The sequence below is a fragment of the Salvelinus fontinalis genome, chromosome 17 (genome assembly GCF_029448725.1).
Source record: "Salvelinus fontinalis isolate EN_2023a chromosome 17, ASM2944872v1, whole genome shotgun sequence".
Lineage (NCBI taxonomy): Eukaryota > Metazoa > Chordata > Actinopteri > Salmoniformes > Salmonidae > Salvelinus > Salvelinus fontinalis.
Window position 1 is genome coordinate 30,144,642 of NC_074681.1, and position 22,700 is coordinate 30,167,341.

The 22,700-nt window shown below is 43.6% G+C and overlaps 1 gene segment (V, D, J or C); it reads right to left on the reverse strand.

Moving 5' to 3' along the window:
- Positions 1–648: 648 nt before the first annotated feature.
- Positions 649–18,947, reverse strand: LOC129813491 (T cell receptor alpha variable 19-like). The segment is given in 3 exon segments: positions 649–1,017; positions 18,480–18,578; positions 18,899–18,947. Coding segments are annotated over 3 exon segments (465 nt in total).
- Between the last annotated feature and the right edge of the window lie 3,753 nt (positions 18,948–22,700).

The following is a 22,700-nucleotide window of genomic DNA, read 5'->3' on the forward strand; positions in this document are numbered from 1 at the left end:
TGATCTGGCACCATTATACAGTAGAAACTGAAGACCCTGGTTATGGTAATGCCTGTACCATGAAAGGTCAATACATTTCCAGCCTATATCATATGAGCAGCTCAGAGTCACAGGTTTTCCCTCTGTACCTATGACTTCAAGCTTTGCAGGACTAATGTGATCCCCCGCATTCTGTCCTGTAAAGAGAATATAGAAACTAAAACAATTGACAGGCATTTAAAAAAGTAACTAGCATCAACAATACAGGCTCACTTACAAAATGTTGTAAGGCTCACCTGTACAAAATGTGGAGAACATCCAGATCAAACCAAGTAACATCATCATTCATCTACTATATGTTGGTCCAACTAGTTAACTGAAATATGTCTCCTGTCATCATATGTACAGTTTGAACAGGATCATTTGTAGCTCCTCACTTTGACATAAACCCATTCAATGCTTTCTCTTAACGAAGTGTGGTGGTGGTGATGAAGGCTTGGTTTACTAAATCACTGTAAAGATGGAATCAATGATATTTCTATGAGAGAATGTTTAGAATGTTGTCATATACATGACTTTTGTTTTATTTCCAAATATAAAATCTGGTCACTGGTATTATTTAATACAGTGAAAAGAGTGAACACAAGTAGAGTTATGACAGAATGACTCCCCTGGTTTCTCACTGTCAGCTATAAAAGGCATTTCCTTTCCTCTGCCTCAATTATATAACACCTCCCATTGACTTAAAAAAACACAAAGTCCTGTACACACGCACCCACCTGCACACACAGTGTTTTTGTAAGGGGGCTGTATATCCTGTTGTCACAGTGGGCCTCAGTGCACAGTAGTACACAGCAGAGTCAGACAGCTGCAACCTCTGGATTGTCAAGGGGACTGATTTGGTGATGGAACTGAGATGGGCATCAAATCTCCCCTTGAATCTATCATCAATATCCCCTGGTCCAATGACATCCTTCCGCAAAACATATTCAGGGTAATTGTTTGTGGATTGAATGTACCAGAAGAGAGATGGAGCTGATAAACCGGTGTATATTCACAGTTGAGAGACACGTCTTCTCCTTCATAAGCAGTCACTTCTCTTGTTGACTGAGTAACACTGTCTGCTCCTCTGCACTCTGGAAACAAAGAAGAATACCTTTGTGAAAAATGTCAGGATTCCAGTAACATCAGGGTGTTGAGAAAAAGATAATGAGAGCCATTTCCTACCAAAGATAAGTGCAGCAAGAACAACAGAGGTCCACAGCCAATGTTCCATACTTATCATAGGATACACAGAGCAAGACAAACTGATGTTACAATATAGAAACTGCTGTGCTCTCTTGATTCCTGTCTTTGTAGCAGCACAGACCTAGTCCATGCAGCACAGCACAGAGGGGATGTTCAAATAAACAAGGAATTTCAGAGTAGAAAGCAACATTTACTTGGTAATGTGGCCCCCTTGTGGTTGATGTTGGCTTTTCCATTACTCTGTACACAATAGTGAGGTTAACTTTTTTCTCCTGAATTAATTTAGTTTGACTCTACTAGCTATATGTGTTCTAATCCATGAGATATTGTAATGGCATTTTAATGTCTCTTACATCTACAATTAGAGCTGAATTGGAAGAGATAGCTTTATTGGCATCAAAATTGACTTATTGCATAATCATCACCATCACCATCATCATCATCATCATCATCATCATTATCATCCTCATCCTCATCATCACTGTGATTATCATCATCTGCTACCACTAGTCTTGGTAGTATCAGGGAGGTAGTGAGAAGGTTACTGTGTCAATTTCAAAGTGGCATTGTAGACCAGGGGTTCTTAAACTTTTTCAGCCTGGGACCCAAATTAGAATTCTGTGTTTTCCTGGGACCCAATGCAACTATACGTAAATATCAGTACATTTCATTGCCCTTATGCCTAAAAAAAAGCAATATAGACAAAAACAAAAGTGTAATACCCATAAATATATTTATATCCCCATTAAAAACACTCTTACATACCTGTCTAGGTTGGAACTGTTGCTGTTAAAATACAATAAATAATTCCAATCTGAACTGGAATAAATGGATTGATCACATCACACAGATGATTAACAACACACACACACACAAGGCTTTTTGATCGTGCAACCCTAAGTAACAGTACAGATAAAAAATGATCAGGCCTACTGTACATCTTACTGTACAAATTATTGTTGATAGAAAGTCTAGGTTGGAACTGTTGCTGTTAAAATACATATTTTTTATTCTGAACTGGAATAAACTGATTGATCACATCACACAGATGTAGACCAGTAAACACACACATACACACAGTCCTAATGAGAGGTGTGTGGCTGGTTGAAGTTTTCAACAAGCATGTCTATTCTGGGCTCAGTTTTTAAAAGTGCAACACTGATGTCATGCTCAGCATCTACACTGTTTCTGTACTTGAGAACCCTGACTTGCATAGGTATGAGGTGCCAAACTGGATCATAACATCTACTGATTTCTCAGTCAGGCAGGAGACCACTTCCTGCTGCAGATGAGCAACCCAGAACTGTGTGAGTGTTTGCCTCTAAAAGCATCTTGCTTCAATCAGTATATTGCAGTTCAGAATACAAATTATTACTTGTAACAGCAACAGTTCCAACCTAGACTTGTTTTCAACAATAATATGTACAGTGTAAGAAATTGTATTAGATATTGGTAACTTGTTTTAACAACTTCTCAACATTACCTATAAGTTGACACAACATACACACCCCCTCTTTCTCTTGGACATATGCTGGACACATAGGACATATACACGGCACCCACAATTCCCCTCCCCCATGACAATCACACAGACACACCCAACCCATGGTTGGACCTCAGGACAAAGAACTCTCAGGAACCAATGGAACGTGGACACCAGGCCTGATCAGGACTACCCAAGACCCAGATCGACCAACCGGAAGGCCGGACTCGCAGATCTACCTACTTTGCTTGTTGACTATATAGTACTGAACATTTCTGGAAACTGCCTCTTTCCCGGACGATTCACTAGGAGTCAGACTGAAAGAGCCTTGCTGCAAGATTTTACTAAGATATCTTTACATGTAATTAAACGGCCTTATTATAAAATATCCACCTCGTCCTATTGTCTCCTCTTGTTCTCCTGTCAACAGTAAACGTTTTATTAACAGACTTGGAAGCAGAGGATGGTCAAAACATATTTGTATACGGCCCAATAGAAAATCCATCGGACAGGAGACGAGAGGGAGAAATTTATCCAGAGGAGAGGTGACCTTTTCGAGGGAGAATCGCGATTCAACCCACACAGGAAACTGATCAAAGAGCTCGAAACTAAAGAGGTGAGCAGATACCCGTTTAACCAAAATCTGTATATTGTATTATAGCCAATATCTAAATTCAAAGATCAGGAGTACTGTGGTGAGTGTGAATTGTTGCTAAATTTATGTGGAATTGTTTAGAATTTAAGGCATTGTGTACAGATATCTAAGTATTAATAGGTTAAAGACTTATTCACATAGTCTGGCACTACGCGGTATGCTGATCGAGTAGGTGTACAGTGAAGAATAAGCTTTATAACGATTCACATAGTCGGGCCATATTTGACAGTCGATCAGGTAGGGGTTACCGTGAAGAATCCATAATTAAAAGATGGGATCCAAATAGCCGGGCAGTAGTTAGATTTGGCAAATCAGCTAGGTGTTACCGTGACGACCCATAAAAAAAAAAAAAAAAAAAAATATATATATATATATAACGATTCACACAGTCGGGCCATATTTGACAGTCGATCAGATAGGGGTACCGTGAAGAATCCATACGTTTTCAAATAGTCGTGCAGTAGCTATACTTAGCTAGGTGTTACGTGAGAAATCTAATGTGAATTCAAATAGTCGTGCAGTAGCTATACTTAGCTAGGTGTTACGTGAGAATTCTAATATTGCATGTGTAAGTTGTGTTGTAATTATATGTGTAAGTTGTGTTGTCGCAATGTGAGGGATTGAACGTTCCACGAGACCAATTGCTACTAACTAGCCATATGCTAGTTGAGGCTGTGATAAAGTGACCGCCGTGTCGATGTGTATATATTGCTGTGAAGCAACTATTTTCTGCTGATGAGTTGACCGGATTTTTCCCTCTCCTGCTGTTGATAAATCCCTAAGGGTGAGAATCAATTTGAGAATTATTATAGAAGCGCGTGAATTACTAGTATACTGTCCCCAAAGGAAATTTCTGAAATGTTTTGGCAAAGTATTTAATTAATCGGAAAAAGTTCAAATTAAATCGGAAAAGTTAATAGAAATAATATCTTTCGAATTATATATCATATAATTGCCATTCCAATTATATCAGGAGCGCCTGAATTACTAGTATATTGTCCCCAAAGGAAACTTCTGAAATATTTTGCCAAAGTATTTAATTAATTAAATTAGCGAAAAGCAATAATGTTTTTTATTAAAAGTACCTAAAACTGTCATTCCAATTATAACAGGAGCGCGTGAATATATTCGTATATTGTTTCAAAGAGATATAGCTGATATATTGTTGGAAAACGAAAATAATACATCGAATACACGGCAATAAAATCCTTTGTCCACGCGAGTCGGACACGAGAGTGGGGGAAGAGAGGGGAAGAAAAATACATCGCTGGTTTCGATCAGTAACGGGCTAAAGTATACAAAGACAATAATAGACCCAGACATAGCTTAACGACAAAATGACCACGACTATCGTCCCCAAACACAAATTCAACGAATATTTAGATCAGAGAATGAAAGACAGAGCAGGCGGGAAATTACACTACAAACCCGTTAAAAAGATTTGGGAGGAAGTGAGGCTGAAATGGACTCAAACAGGTTTTCTTAGTGGAGTCGCCCCATCAAAAGGGCAACTCCTCATTATGGAGAAAGAATTGGAGGAAGCAGTGAAGCAAGGGATAGAATGTGAAGTAGATAAGAATAAGAGTCACTTATTTAAAAAAGAAGGGACAAAGCAAAGGGAAAAGGCACAGGCTGAGATGAGAATAGGTTTATGGGCAATTGAGGAAATTAGGAAAGCTCTCCCTTACCGGAAACCTGATACGATGGGAGTGGTCACTGGAGCACCAACTGACACCAAACAAGAGGGCGGGCCCAATAATAATGATGGCCCACCTACCACCACAGCAACCCCATCGGCCCCCACCCATCTATACCCAGAACTGCCACAGGGAGAGAAAAAGGCACCACCTCCCTATTTTCAGAATCCAGTCACTCACCTCCCTCAAAACCCCTTTCTGACCCCTGCTGTGGTACAGGCACCAGTGTTTGTGGTGCATGAAGGACACCTAAAAGGAAGCATGACTTTGGGGATCCAAGAAGGGCAACTCCTGTGTGAAGAGAGGCCTGATCATCGAGACAGGGAAGAGAGGGATAGAGCATACACACAGGGACGTGGGGGGAGTTCCAACTCCGCCTCACTACAGGGACACAGTGAGTCTCTACCAACCTACCCACAAGGACGGGGTGTTGGGTCTCAACTAGGCCCTTTGAAGAGAGAAGACAGAGAGCTGATTCAGTTCTCTTCCACTCCAAACCCAGACTGGTTCAGAAACAGAACACGGGGGGAAAGTCAAATAGTCACTGAAGGGTCATGGTCGCCACCAGGACATTGTCCCTCTGGGGCCTTTCTAAGAGGGAACCACAGCAAGGACGATGAAGGTGGGAACAGAACAGGACAAGATGAAGAGGAGAAGGAGCGGGACCTCAGGGAGTCATTGGCACGGGCCAGATCTATGATAGAGGATGCTGAATGTGGAGAGGGCTCGTACCATATAAAAGGGGTAATGATGGGGAAGGTGACGGATTTGGTCGAACCTATTAGACAGTCCGTTCGTCTCAAGGAACAGAACAGCAGGGGTGTCTCGTCCAGGGCAGATTGGGATCCCAAACATGGAGGACGAGAAGGGTCGGAGATGCAGATGCCGTTGAGACCCACTCCGGATGGAGGGCATGAAGAATACCAACCCTGGAAAATAACAGACCTCACCACTTTGATGGGACAATTACCCAGCCTGCATGGGGGTGCCTCTGCATGGCTCCTTCAACTGCAAACACTGACGTCCGGCCTACGGCTCTGTCTAGGTGACATAAGGGCCCTTCTGGCTAGAGCAACAGACCATACCACCATGAGTGCTCTGATAAGAGAGGCAGATCTTGCCACAGCCCCGGCTGCACTGGCCCAGGAAGACTTCCGAGCGGAATTGTGGGCAGTGTTGAGAAGGGCATATCCCACAGAACGAAACCATGCAACCCTTTCATCCTTCACCATCAATCCAGGGGAACAACCGGCAGCCTACCTAGACAGAGCAAAGACCACATGGAGAACTGTTCATGAAGAACCATATGACCATACTGGCACCACGATCAGCATGTGGAAGGAGATGGTGGTGAGCGGCGCTCCCATTGAGGTCCGAACTAAACTAAGGGCCACGGTGGGGTTAATGGCACTTCCCCAGGCTCAGTTCAATTCCCATGTACATCATCACATCACCCAATACAATAAGGATAAGGGAGGGGCTGAAACACAAGTCCAGTCCCTACAGGTACAACTTTTGAAACTACAATTGAAAGAGGCCCAGAAAGGAGAAAAACCAAAGAAACAGATGGTGGCTGAAGATCAACAAGACATCTCACAAATCATTGAAAAAACGGTTTCACAAATGATACAGCAACAACAACCACCCATGGCCCCACAGGGACCTCCCATGCCAGCACCAGGGATGGAACAACCTGTCCCGATGGCCGCACAACCATACTATTACCCACCACAACCAGGCTATTCGTCTACATGGGGAAAACAACCAAGGAACACTGGACCCTGGGGAAGCTGTTACAATTGTAAGCAGACAGGACATATGGCTCGCCAGTGTCCATACCCAGTGACAGCGGCCCAAAATCAGTGGGTGGCAAACAGGGCACGAGGATTCGCCCCTAGACCGAGAGGGGGAGTAAGGCCAATGATGTATCAACCCCGTGCAGCCCAGCAACCGGCATACAATCACCCTATCACAGACCTGAACCAACAGCCGCCTCCTCCCTTCCAGGGCATGACAGATGAATATGCCCCATGGCCCTGAAGCTGCCCACCACCACAGAACGAGTATGGGGGTCAACATTTTCCACTACACACCGAACCAACTATCATGTGTGAGGTGGAGGGAGTGACCCACCAATTTTTGGTAGATACAGGATGTACGTATTCTGCCATAAGATCTCGTCAACCACTCTCTTCGGAAACAATACAGGTGGTGGGGGTATCAGGAACACCCGAAGCACAGAACAAGACCATTCCATTGCTTTTCTCATGGGGCCCTTCCAATTTGAAGCATCAGTTCCTATACTGTCCCAATTGTCCAATCAACCTCCTAGGAAGGGATCTACTATGCAAACTGAAATGTTCAATTTACCTTACTGAGAAGGGCGTGGAGGTCTCCATTGATCCTATTCCTTCAACACCTGCCCACCCCGTCAGTGTACTGATGTTACCTATCATCCCAACCCCTGTGTTGTCAGCAACACAAGAAATCTATTGGCTAAAATGCATTGAGACAGGTCCTGGGACCCCGGAGGTCCAGTTTAAGTTCAATCAACTGAAATCACAGATTTATGCATTACACCCATACAAGACCCCACAAGCTGAAATTCACTGCACATTGAATGTGACAGACAATGACGTGAACACATACACCGATGACTGGGATGAGAACATGATGCACCTAACGCCATCCATCAGGTGTTGCACCATTGTGTGTGGACAAGAGGGGGTGGCAGCACCAGTTATCCTACCACCTCATTTGAAATCCTGGTACTTACTAGGGGAGGAGTCAGCTCCCCATGTTACACTAGCGGTGGGAAACGGTTTTGAAGCAAGGAGCCTGGGCCCTATGATCAGACGAGCATCCAAACTTCAGTGGGAACCCACCCAAACACCGGGAATAGACAAGGCCACCACTGAAAACATGTGGAGGTTCATGACTGTTGACACTGAAGAACACTGTCTTCCAGAACGACTGACCCTGCCAAGACACCATGGTAAGCCATACACCGACCACCCATCTACCAAAGCATTGATCTCCACCATAGATGAAAGGTTATGGACTCACACCCCTTTTGATGTGGGCCAACTACAGGTGACACCGGTCACCATCACCCTACTAAATCCAGATCAAATACCTATCTACCGAACTCAATACCGGTTGAAACCCGAACAGATCATGGGGATCGAACCGACCATTGATGGGTTACTGAGAGCACAGGTTATCTATCGAACTGTATCTCCATGGAACACGCCGATTCTACCAGTGCTGAAAGCCGGAGGAGAAACATACCGGATGGTTCAAGACTTCCGAGCAGTAAATGACGTTACTGCACCAATAGACCTACCTGTCCCTGACCCTCACATCACTCTGAGCAACCTGTCTCCAAAACACCAATACTTCACGGTGGTGGATCTGGCTAATGCTTTCTTCAGCATCCCACTGGATGAAGCCTCTCAGCCACTCTTTGCTTTCACGTATGAACATCATCAGTACACTTATTTTGTTCTTCCACAGGGTTATAGGTGTTCACCCGGAATATTCAATCATATCCTAAAGACACACCTGGCAGAGTTGAAAATCCCAGAAGGTGTGATACTAATCCAATATGTAGATGACCTTTTGCTGGGGGCTCCCACGTCGGATCTCTGCCTTCAGATGACAAAAACACTACTGGACTTACTGGCCGACAAAGGATACAAAGTCAAAATGAGCAAAGTCCAGACCTGTCGCAGAACTGTCCTTTTCCTTGGCAGAGAAATCTCAGGAGAAGGAGCAGGACTCTCCAAAAGCCACAGAGACTCGATACTTCATCATCCACGCCCCATCACGGTGTCAGGAATGTTGTCTTTCCTTGGCTTGACAGGGTACAGCCGAACACACATCCCAGACTACACTGCCAGAACTGAGCCACTGAGAGAAATAGTGCGAGAGGCGGGACCAAGGAACCTACACTCGTCATTGACATGGACCACTGAAGCATCAAAGGCGTTTGCACTCTTGAAAACAGATCTCTCAGTGGCAGCAGCATTGACATCACCTGACTACAAAAACAAATTCCATCTGGATGTTTCTGAAAAGGAAGGATTCACATCATCCATCCTTTTTCAGAAACAAGAGGGGGAGAGAAGAGTGTTGATGTATCACTCCTCCAAATTGGACCACATTGAAGTAGGACAAACCACGTGTTCCAGGTATGTGGCTGCAGTGGCAAAAGCTATTGAAAAAACAGCCCACCTGGTAATGTGTCATCCATTGGAGATTCACACCCACCATGGGGTTGCAGCATATCTGATGAGCAAAGAATTCACGTTCAGCGCTGAAAGAAAAACGAAAATCCAGAATAAATGCACACAATCTCACATCACATTTGTCAACACTGACAAAAACATGGCAGACGCACTCAATGCTGAAGAAGGTCTGCCCCACTCCTGTGCAGAAAGAGCTGCACAAGAATTGAAACTGAGACCTGACCTGGGGAACGAACCACTCACCAACCCGGACCTATGGTTATACACAGATGGATGCTGCTATAGAGGAGAGGAAGGGAACATAGCAGCATACGCAGTGGTGCAGCAGCTCCCGGATAGATCACATGTGACTTTGGAATCTGCCATCATCACACAACCTGCATCAGCCCAGCTAGCTGAAATCATAGGGTTGACACAAGCTCTGGAAAGAGCTGAAGGAAAGACTGTAAACATCTACACCGACTCAGCGTATGCTCATGGAGCAGTCCATACTGATGGACCACAATGGGTTAGACGCAACTTCACCACCACAGGAAACATGCCAATCAAACACAAGACACAGATGGAAAAACTGATTAAATCAGTCTCATTACCTGAGAAGGTGGCCATCATGAAGTGCAAAGGACATCAACAACTGAAAAACAGAATCAGCGAGGGAAATGATGCAGCTGACAGAGCAGCCAAGAAAGCTGGTGGATACACCCCGAGACAAATGATACTTCAGATTCAACCAGCTCGGACTGAGCTCACAGGGAAACACATAAAAGAACTCCAGTTTTCAGCAGGACCCTATGAACACTCAGTATGGGGACAGAAAGGGGCCACCAAAGGACCTGATGAACTGTGGAGATGCCATGATGGCAGACTAGTGGCCCCTGCAAACCTCTGTCCAGAACTATTACGAGAAGCTCATGGGCCCACACACGAAGGCAAACTGAAAACTTTACAGAAGGTGTCCCACATCTGGTGGCACCCCCACATGAAAGACATGACAGATTTGTTTTGTGACGAGTGTAGCATTTGTGGTAGCCACAATCCAAAGAAACCATATCAAACGCCCATGGGTTCATACCCAGTCCCAAATGCTTGTTTTCAGGACATCAGCATAGATTACACAGATATGGGGCAAGACAATGTGACAAATGGGAAAAGGTACCTGTTAGTTATGGTAGACAGGTTCTCTAAATGGGTTGAGGCAATACCAACAGCAAGGGAGGATGCAAAGTCGGTCATTAAGTGGCTGCAAACCGAACTCATACCAAGGTACGGAGTCCCCAGGCAAATCAGATCCGACAATGGATCCCACTTCAGTAACAAACACCTAAGACAGGTGGAGGAAAGATTTGGCATTGTACACAAATTTGGCTCAGTGTATAGGCCCCAATCGCAGGGCCTCGTGGAACGCTCAAATCAAACTCTTAAGGCTAAGATAGCTAAGGTATGTGCAGGTTCGAAGTTGACATGGGTTGAAGCCCTGCCCCTGGCATTGATGGCCATGAGAGCTTCGCCAGGTGCAGGCACCCATCTCTCTCCTCATGAGATAATGACTGGGAGGGTCATGCCTGGTCCACCGAGGGAGGGAGGTCATATGCCCCCCCTCGATGTACAACAAATTGAAATGTCTGAATATGTGAGAAAACTGACGGAACTTTCTGCAGCTCTCTCCAAACAGATTCACAAGGTCCAGCAGGGGGAGCTGACGGGAGATCCGGCATCATTGAAGGTAAAAGTTGGTGACTGGGTAAGGGTGAGAGTCCACAAGAGAAAGTGGCTAGAACCCAGGTGGACTGGACCGTACGAAGTGGGGGAAGTTACTTCACACTCAGTCCAGGTCAAAGGTAAATCGGGCGCACCTTGGCATCACCTTACACATTGTACACCAGCCCCAACTCCTTCTAGAACTCTGACTGAAGTCAGGGCCGATTTGGCAAATCTCAATTCGACCCCAAACAAGCAAACCTTAGTTGGTGAAAATGGGACGCCAGCCCCAGTTTCCACGAACTAAGGCTATTCACTTAGGACCGGGATATCTCACTCCCTGGGAAAGAATGGGAATTTCAGGTCCCTTGTTTGTTATTTTCATAATCATTATGGGAGTGTCCCTAGGAACTTTCACATGGCTCATACAACAGCTCACACATCCAACCCTCTCACATCATACAACCACTAATGCCACGTCTAACATTACCCTCGATCTCACCAGTCCCGTTATACACAAACGTAGCACTACACCCACAGACCAACCATGTACTCCAACAAAGGTTAGAAGCATCACCTTATGTGTACCCTCTAATGCAACCACTACCATCACACTGACTTGGGGAGTATTGGGAAAAGCTAGGAATGGCCGGGGAGGGCATGCTTTAGAGTACACCAGATTTGACTGGTATATGACAAAAGGAGGGTTTCAGGAGTGGACATGGAAGAGCCTGGTCGCTGAGACTGGTCCTGACTGGTCCAGTTATTCATCAGGGCAAGCAGTTATTAGCTGGCGACAAAGATTAACATTGACTAGGACTAAATTGCGTAATTGGGGTCTATCACTAATTATCCGACCAGGTACTGGGACGGGATGTGAGGATTTTATATTAGCACCTCAGGTAGAGTCTAGCCAGGATCTACTATATTGGCCATTAAAAATCTGCATTACACAGCAGGCTCAGCCCTCTGCTATTTCTGACCGGTTTACCGTATTAAAATCTAAGGGGAAGGGTGAGTGGGTTCCTATTAATATGGTCACCACTCCTACTACCCCTGATGATACCATTCTTACTGTCACCGGAATCTCAGGATTCACTAACAATTGGCTTTTATTGACTGAACAAGCAGCTAACACAACCCTGAAAAGCTGTGTTGTTTGCATGGGAGCTAGACCATTGCTCCGCATAGTCCCAGCCGCTATTAGCGGAGACTGTCTAATACCCCTTATGGAAAGAGACAACCCACCTGAGAAGTGTTCACAGTGGGACGCTGTTTATCCAGTAGTCACCACGGCTGTCAAGAAACCGATATTCTCCTCCAGTGTGGCTAGAGCTAATTTTACATGCATAACCATGACAGTTGGAGGGACATTCTTGGGTAAGCTCCCTGCTAGATGGTGCGGGTACACTTTCATGCTCACGGCAATCTTTAAACCAGTGTCTAGAGCTGATGTGTGGTGGTGGTGTGGGGGAACTAGTCTGTTTGACAGACTTCCCCTCAATGCCACTGGTACTTGTGCACTTGTAACTCTTTTGTTGCCCATCTCTGTATACCCCATAGGCGTCCAAGATCTGCTCACCCGTATACAAGCCCTGGGTCCTGAATATTGGCCTATCAGGACCAAGCGCACGGTGGGCCCTTCTGCTGGGGACCCAACTTACATTGATGCAATTGGTGTCCCCAGGGGGGTACCAGATAAGTATAAACTGGTTGACCAAGTGGCCGCAGGTTTTGAATCATCATTTTGTTGGTGGTGTACAGTTAATAAAAATGTGGACAGAATTAACTACATTCATTTTAATGTCCAGAAACTGGGCAATTGGACTCAACAAGGCTTCGAGGCGGTCCATGGACAATTGGCAGCTACGTCCCTGATGGCATTTCAAAATAGAATCGCGGTTGATATGTTATTGGCTGAACGGGGGGGGGTCTGTGCAATGTTTGGTGAACAGTGTTGTACTTTCATTCCCAATAACACAGCTACGGATGGGAGTCTAACTGTAGCATTGGAGGGACTTCGTACCCTTAATGGTAAGATGAAACAGCATTCTGGAGTGGACACTACTATGTGGGACTCATGGATGGATGCTTTTGGTAAATATAAGACGCTGGCTTCCTCCATCCTAGTATCAATTTCTGTTTTTGCGGCCATTCTTGTACTTTGTGGATGCTGTTGCATACCATGTGCGCGCACGCTTGCTAGCCGTGTTATAACTGCCGCCATAGACCCTAATCAGGAAAGGGCCCAAATGTTCCCATTGCTTGATGATGGGGAAGCTGGACCTGTCTATCTATTTGAGGACTAAGATACTTTTATGTCACGTCTCTTGTGAGACGTGAAGAGAGGGAATCAAAAATTTGTCTTCTGACAAATTTTATCCCTTAGCTTAGTCTTTTTATGCTTTTATGTCACGTCTCTTGTGAGACGTGAAGAGAGGGAATCAAAAATTTGTCTTCTGACAAATTTTATCCTTTAGTTTTGCCTTTTATATACTTTTATGTCACGTCTCTTGTGAGACGTGAAGAGGGGGATTTGTAAGAAATTGTATTAGATATTGGTAACTTGTTTTAACAACTTCTCAACATTACCTATAAGTTGACACAACATACACACCCCCTCTTTCTCTTGGACATATGCTGGACACATAGGACATATACACGGCACCCACAATTCCCCTCCCCCATGACAATCACACAGACACACCCAACCCATGGTTGGACCTCAGGACAAAGAACTCTCAGGAACCAATGGAACGTGGACACCAGGCCTGATCAGGACTACCCAAGACCCAGATCGACCAACCGGAAGGCCGGACTCGCAGATCTACCTACTTTGCTTGTTGACTATATAGTACTGAACATTTCTGGAAACTGCCTCTTTCCCGGACGATTCACTAGGAGTCAGACTGAAAGAGCCTTGCTGCAAGATTTTACTAAGATATCTTTACATGTAATTAAACGGCCTTATTATAAAATATCCACCTCGTCCTATTGTCTCCTCTTGTTCTCCTGTCAACAGTAAACGTTTTATTAACAACAGTAAAATGTACAGTAGGCCTGATAATTTTCATCTTCATCTGTACTGTTTCTTCAGGTTGCACTATCAGTAGCTAGTTAGCTTGCTTTGGTTAACATTAGCTATTAGCTGTGTAACGTTACAAGGCCAGGGGATTGTTTGAAAGAGAAACTCACATCTACTACTATGAGAGATAGTACTCCCTTATTTCTGCCTATCATCACCTGTTATAAAATGACAACAACGTTTTGCTAGTTGACTAACTTTTTCACATTCGAAGCACTGTTTCCTGAAGCATTCTGCCCTGTTCTGAAAGAACTCCCTGGGTTTACCGTCATGTTGTGCCTGGATTTTTGGTCAGGACGTGTAGTCTTATTAATTTGTTCATTTTGATAGACTCATTACTAAGCACTTCCCCACACAAAACACATTGTGGGCGCTCCTCGTTATTTCTCAAAGTCGTATGAAAGAGACAAAAAGTCATCACTGTATTTGCGTTTCATGACGATTGAGCTCAGTCAGAACTTGTGGCTAGCATGAGTCCATTTCATGACAGCGGTGAGTGATGGCGAGTGGGAATAACAAGTCAGTGGCTTGAACAACAGCGCTGTAGCGTGTGGGTCGCGGAGTGATCTTCAAGAAAACTGCAGTAAAAAGATCAGGTAAACCGCGAAGCACAGAGGCATCTCCCACTACCTCTCCCACTTGCACTGGCTCAGTATTGCCAACTTAGCGACTTTGTCGCTATATTTAGTGAGTATTCAGACCCCTCTAGCAACACATTTTCAAAAAATCGACTAGCGACAAATCTAGCGACTTTTTCTGGTCTGATTGGAGACTTTTGGAGACTCTGATGTGAAAGCACGTATCGTTCTTACTCTTCTCAACGAGCAGCGGGTGCTGCCGTGGGCCCCACCCCCGTCCCAAAGCACTCACAGCCGGCCCAGTCCTCGCGCAGCAGTCCTTCCCAGCTGCAGTCAGAGCAGGAGATGTTCACCCCTCCACGTCCAGACTGCAAATGATTCGCGCATGCGGGAAGCCGCCGCTGGCTGATCCCGCCCTGAATGTAAAATGTTCTTTGTCTAAAATAAATCACTGCACAAAAATTAATCACTGCATTTGACTCACACTGCCTCAGTCACATACTCACATTGTCCACTGTGTGTGTGCCTCTCTGTGACATAAGCTAAACATCTAGCTGGCTAGCTCATCATGTCTCAGTCTAAACTGTACACTCAAAAATACAGAAAGGAGTGGGAATCAAACCCTGAATTCAAAGGCTGGTTGAAGCCGTTTATTGGAGATGATACACGGGCATACTGCCTGTATTGTAAGGCTGATTTCTACGCCAAACTTAGTGATGTAAAAAAACACATGACAACTCAAAAACATACTCAAAAGGCAAAGCCTTATAACAGTTCCACCCAAAACAAGCTGCCATTTATGGTATTTTGTTTTTACTGAGGCCACCATGGCATTAGCTATCGCTGAACACTGTTCCATGCTGGCATGTGATCACATTGGAGATGCATGGAGAGCTAATTTCTCAGACTCCACTGCTGCTACCCACTTCAAAATGCACAGGACAAAGTGCACAGAAATTATTAATGGTGTTCTAGCACCATACTTTCTGAAAAAGTTGGTCGCAGATGTGGGTGACCAGCGTTTCAGCCTCCTCCTCGATGAGTCCACGGATGTAAGTGTTTCTAAGTACCTGGGGGTTGTGATAAGGTACTTTAGTGACACCAATCAAACAATTGTATCAACATTTCTGGGGCTTGTTGAGTTGGATGGAGGAGATGCCAAATCTATAGCCCGTGCTGTTGTGGCTTTCCTCGAGAAGTGTTGTCTTAAAAAAGAGAAACTCCTGGGGATAGGGACTGACAATGCCTCTGTTATGACGGTGATTAACAATGGGGTCCAGAAGTGCTGAAGGAGAAGTATGGCCTCAAATATCTGGTTCTTATTCACTGTGTGTGCCACTCTCTGCAGCTTACTGTAAGTCATGCTTCCAATGACACCATCCCCCGTAGTGTGGAGTACTTGGTACGAGAGACTTATAACTGGTTTTCAGTGTCTCCAAAGCACAGGGAGGCCTACAAGGCCATATATGAGACCATCAACTGTGGGGAGAATCCTTTACAGATAACCAAGGTGTGTGCCACACGTTGGCTCTCCATTGAACCCACGGTTTAATTTGGACCAGTGGGAGGAGCTTAGGGTGCATTTCGTATTCACCAAGTCTAGTGAACACTGCTACATGGCTGAGGTTTTATACTCCATGTACAGTGATCCTCAAAACCTATTGTATCCGACTTTTTTGAAGTCAGTGCTGGGTGAGGTACAGTTGGCCATCAAGGCTTTTGAGGGAGAGCAAGTCGATCCTCTTAAGCTACTTGACAGCTTGGTTAGCCTGATCAAGTCTGTGAGCAGCAGGGTGCTGAATCCACTGGCAAATGTTGATGTACTCAAAGGGTCAATAGATGGATACATCAGTCCCCATCAGTTACCTTTTTGAGTCAAAGGCAGCTGAGCTCCACCTTGCGCCTGAGGATGAAAACAATGCCCGAAAGAGGTGTGTAGCCTTCACCATCTCCCTCACTAATGAGTTGAGGGTGAGACTGCCGGACAACATCGAAGCATTACAGTACATGTCAGTTTTCAATGTGGAGGAAACTCTAAAGCACAATAAGAGCCCTGGAGAAATAGAAAAAATAGCCAAGCTCCTTGGCTACTTCCCTGCAGAGATAGACAGGATTGTCCAGCAATGGTGTGCCATCCATCTTAGTAAATGAAATGAGACAAAAAACACACCGCGCTTCTGGAGTGGGATTTGGAAGTTCAGGGATGAAGCTGATATCAACCCGTTTCAAGAACTTGCCATGTGTCACGCCCTGACCATAGAGAGCCCTTGTTTTTCTATGGTGTAGTAGGTCAAGGCGTGACTGGGGGGTATTCTAGTTTATTATTTCTATGTGGGGTTTTAGTTTATTATTTCTATGTTGGTGATTTGTATGATTCCCAATTAGAGCCAGCTGGTAATCGTTGTCTCTAATTAGGGATCATATTTAGGTAGCATTTTTCCCACCTGTGTTGGTGGGATATTATTTTGTGTTTTGTACATGTGCACCACGTAGTCACGTTACTTACTTCAATAAAAAAGATGTGGAACCCAGATCACGCTGCACGTTGGTCCGAGTATGCTTCCAACGACGATCGTGACACCATGGCTGCTGTGTCTGTGTTGTCCTTGCCACACTCGAATGCTGAAGTCGAGAGAGTATTCAGCCAGATGAGTGTGGTAAAAAGCAAACTTAGAAATCGGATGTCCTTGCAGACCCTTAACTCCATCCTGTATATTCGATATGGACTGAAGCTGTCTGGTGAGTTTTGCTATGAGCACCAGCTGCCTGATAATGTTTTGCAGCTTTTTGGCACATTAGCTGCTTACTCATTTAAGTCAGCTCCCTCAGTTGCTGAACCTGCCATAGAGAGCCTTGACCAAAATGACGACGATCCACTCTTTCTGTGAGCCAGCACAACCTGTGTGTGTGTGGAGGGGGGTCTATAAGAAAAAACTATTAACCTGAATTAGGGCCAGATTAGTTACCATAATTTTCTCACTTTGCCATTGATCGTTTTTTCTATTGTCTCTTTTTGGTCCATTTAGATTGTTAATGTAGATTGTATACAAAAAAAAGAAAGAAAAAAAATATTGTTAAAAATGTTCATGTTTTACTGTGACTTGTTGTAGAAAACTAAACTTTGTTGTTTAAGAAAACTAAACAAAAAAATATAAAATACAATAAAAAATAAAATAAAAAACGAAGTAACTCCGCCGAGTGTCTCTTTTGGGTCACTTTTGCCGGTCCCAAGCCCGGATAAAGGAGGAGGGTAAGAATTGTGACATAAAAAAAAACAAGAATCGACAGAAGTTCATTTGTAGTTCTAAAAATATTTAGGGTGTTTTTTACTCACTTTTTGTCTCTCCCACAATATTATTCCTCTCTCCTACAGCGTCCATCACAATTACATGCACATGGCCAATTATGCAAATTAGGTGATGATGTCATTTAGCGACTTCTAGCGACTTTTAGGACAGTCAATAGCTACTTTCCTTACTGAGGAGTTGGCAACACTGTGCACAGCTGCCAAACAGAGCAGAGACCGCTGCTAAGCAGGGAGCGCACCTGACCGAGAGCCCAGTTGCACTTTGCCAAATCAATTCAAGTAATTCATGAAATAATTATACATTTACGTCGCAACCCATACTTTAAGAAACGCTGTTGTAGACTGTCCAGACAGGTGTATTGTCATTGTGTAGCTCAGTATGTTTTGTAAGGGGTTTGTATAGCCTGTTGCCACAGTGGTCCACCGAGCACAATACTACACAGCATATACTTGGGGTACTCGTTTGCTCCGTGTTTGTTCCACAACAGTTATGGATTTGTATCCGTAGTATCAAATTGACAGTCCATTGTGACCTGTTCTCCCTCAGTAGCGATCACATCTCCTGGTGGCTGAATGACTGAGTCTTCTCCTCTGCATTCTGGAAAATAAGGAAGGAGGAAAATAATCAAGTAACATGATTGAGGAAATAAAACACATGAAATTAATACTTGCAGTGTTGAACTGAGAAATATGTTTGATAAAATAAAGGATTGGGAGCAAAGACTAAACAAATAATGAAAATAACATTATAATAACATAACAAAATGCCTTGGTACTTTTCTATCTGACATTTTTGTGGAACATTTGTTAGTCACATCACATCTAATTGATAGAATCCTAAAGTCCCATGGTTACAAAATGTCAGGATTCCAGTAACATCAGGGTATTGAGAAAAAGATCATAAGAGCCAGATCCTACCAAAGATAAGTGCAGCAAGAAGAACAGCGGTCCAAAGGCAATGTCCCATAATTATCATAGGATACAAAGAGCAAGACAAACTGTTACAATATAGAAACTGGTGTGCTCGCTTGATTCCTGTCTCTGTAGCAGCACAGGCCTAGACCATGCAGCACAGCACAGAGGGGATGTTAAAATACTGTAAACAAGTCATTTTAGAGTAGAAAGCAACACTTACTTGGTACTGCGGCCTCCTTGTGGTTGATGCTGGATTTTCCATTATTCTGAACACAATACTGATTTTTGCTTTTTCTAAATGCGTCTAAGTAACACAACTAGGCCAATTCTAAAAATTAAACAATCGTCTATTTTCTAATCCATGAGATATTGTAATGGCATTTTATTGTCTCTTACTTCTACATTTTGACCTGAATTGGAAGACAGCTTTATTGGCATGAAAATTACTGAAAATTACTGAAAATAATAGAGTAATATGATTGAGGGAATGCAAACATGACATTAATACTGATAATATTATACTGAGAAATATGTTTAATAAATAAAGGAATGGGAGCAAAGGCAGTAAATTAATTAGGAAAATAATATTATCATACCATAACAAAATGCAGCAATAATAAGTAAGTTCCTCAGCCAGGGTTCCATGCATTCTGTGAGATGGGTATAAGGAGAGAGAACTTGTCTCATAGGCTTGTGAAACCACTTCCTTAACTCTGCCTTAGGAAGCATTAAGGAAGAGCTTATACTAGGCTCTCTAAGAGTCTTATATAAGACTATCAAATAGTTTTTGTAAGGGAGCTGTATATCCTGCTGTCACAGTGGGCCTCAGAGCACAGTAGTACACAGCAGAGTCAGACAGCTGCAACCTCTGGATCGTCAAGGGGACAGAGCTAGATGTGAAATTCAGCCTGGAATCAAACCTCTTCTTAAACTCATCACTATTGCTCCCTTCTGAATAACGATCTCTTCTCAGGACATACTGAGGAGAGTCCCTGGTTAACTGGATGTACCAGAAGAGATCAGGAGATGGACTACTAGTAGTGTAGTTACAGCTGAGTGTTACCAGTCCTCCTTCAAGGGCAGTAACATGTCCACTCTGCTGGTCAACAGCCTCTTCACCTCTGCAATCTGAAAAAGTAGTAATAATAGTTTTTTAATAATCAATAATTGTATAATAACAAATTAGCTAAGATTCAAAAAAGAGAATAGGAAGGAAAAACACTATACTGTACCGAAATAGCATGCAGCCAGGATAAGTAAAGTATTCCTGAGCCAATGTGCCATTATGATTCATGTATAGAGGAATAATAGACTGTTATAGACTTTATGTTCCATCCACTGTAAGTGAGAAGTCTCAGAATTGTGGGGCTCTGCAGTAGGGGAGGAGCTAATTGTATATCCAATTGTTTAGTTGAATTGTTGGGGGAAATGATACCACACCAAAACCTGCAAAGTGTAATACCATGGATAATGAAGCTAGTTGATTTGGAATTTTATGACCCCTTTAGGTGTATATTTTTTTTTAAACAAAATGACTTGATAAAATTCGGCCTTTACTATCAAATCCTGTAGAAACTCATTGAATAACGGCAAAAAGAAAGCTCAGGAAATATATATATATACAGTGGGGAGAACAAGTATTTGATACACTGCCGATTTTGCAGGTTTTCCTACTTACAAAGCATGTAGAGGTCTGTCATTTTTATCATAGGTACACTTCAACTGTGAGAGACGGAATCTAAAACAAAAATCCAGAAAATCACATTGTATGATTTTTAAGTAATTAATTTGCATTTTATTGCATGACATAAGTATTTGATCACCTACCAACCAGTAAGAATTCCGGCTCTCACAGACCTGTTAGTTTTTCTTTAAGAAGCCCTCCTGTTCTCCACTCATTACCTGTATTAACTGCACCTGTTTGAACTTGTTACCTGTATAAAAGACACCTGTCCACACACTCAATCAAACAGACTCCAACCTCTCCACAATGGCCAAGACCAGAGAGCTGTGTAAGGACATCAGGGATAAATTGTAGACCTGTACAAGGCTGGGATGGGCTACAGGACAATAGCCAAGCAGCTTGGTGAGAAGGCAACAACTGTTGGCACAATTATTAGAAAATGGAAGAAGTTCAAGATGACGGTCAATCACCCTCGGTCTGGGGCTCCATGCAAGATCTCACCTCGTGGGGCATCAATGATCATGAGGAATGTGAGGGATCAGCCCAGAACTACACGGCAGGACCTGGTCATTGACCTGAAGAGAGCTGGGACCACAGTCTCAAAGAAAACCATTAGTAACACACTACGCCGTCATGGATTAAAATCCTGCAGCGCACGCAAGGTCCCCCTGCTCAAGCCAGCGCATGTCCAGGCCCGTCTGAAGTTTGCCAATGACCATCTGGATGATCCAGAGGAGGAATGGGAGAAGGTCATGTGGTCTGATGAGACAAAAATAGAGCTTTTTGCTCTAAACTCCACTCGCCGTGTTTGGAGGAATAGAAGGATGAGTACAACCCCAAGAACACCATCCCAACCGTGAAGCATGGAGGTGGAAATATCATTCTTTGGGGATGCTTTTCTGCAAAGGGGACAGGACGACTGCACCGTATTGAAGGGAGGATGGATGGGGCCATGTATCGCGAGATCTTGACCAACAACCTCCTTCCCTCAGTAAGAGCATTGAAGATGGGTCGTGGCTGGGTCTTCCAGCATGACAACGACCCGAAACACACAGCCAGGGCAACTAAGGAGTTGGTTAAAAGGTCTGGTTAAAAGGTCTGACTAGCAGAATAGGAATACACATCAAATTGACACAATCTGTAAATGCTCAAATCAATTTAAGGACAGGTGAAGGATTTGAGTTATACACTTTATTTACAGGAGACTTTAACAGCATGTACTAGTGTTTTGATGTCTAAAAGTAAGGGGTAGACACCAGTTGGAAAAACTGGATACATCCCTGCTGATGTGGTCTCTGCTGAGCTTTTTGTACAATGTGTGTAGGTTTCTTGTCACTGTGGGCCTCACAGAACATTAGTAAAGAGCAGAGTCTGTCACTTCAGCAGAGGAGATCTCCAGATCCAAATGTTTTTTCTCTTCATTCAGTTTGACAGATTTTCATGTGTTCAAAAGATCTGCTTTCTTTATAAACTCTGAACCTGAGATGTACAGGAGGAACTCTGGCCTTTGTGCTGTGTGTTGGTGATTCCAATAGAATTCATCTCCAGCAGTAGCTGTTCTGGAATAGTTGTAAGACAGCGTAACAGCATGATGTCCTCACAACTGACACATGCATAGAGAATGGTTTTAATATACATACATTCAATTGTTCATGGAAATTAATTCAAATGGCAATGAATTGTATTGTATTGTATTTTATTGATAAACTAAATATGGTCAAGAATGAACAGAGAAAAACTGACAGAAAGATCTCAGCAGTCTCTGAAAGTTTCCTCGTGTTTTTATGTTTCTAAACTGCTGTTCATCCTCCAGATCATAAGTCCCTCCCCTTAACATACAGTAGGTATGTTAGTTATGTATCTAGAAGAAAAAAGAAACGCACACCTATGTAGGCGAGGTGCTGGCTAGCGGAGTAGAAAACTAGAAAATAAAGGAGAGCCGCACACTCTAGGAGCTCAGATGCAAAAATATTTAATTACCAACGTTTCGACAGACAAGCTGTCTTCATCAGGGTACAATTACAAACACTGCGGGATGACTCGTTTATATATAGTGTCAAAACACACAGGTGTCAGTAATCATGGCCAACAGTGGCCTAATATCATTGGTTAATTACTCAT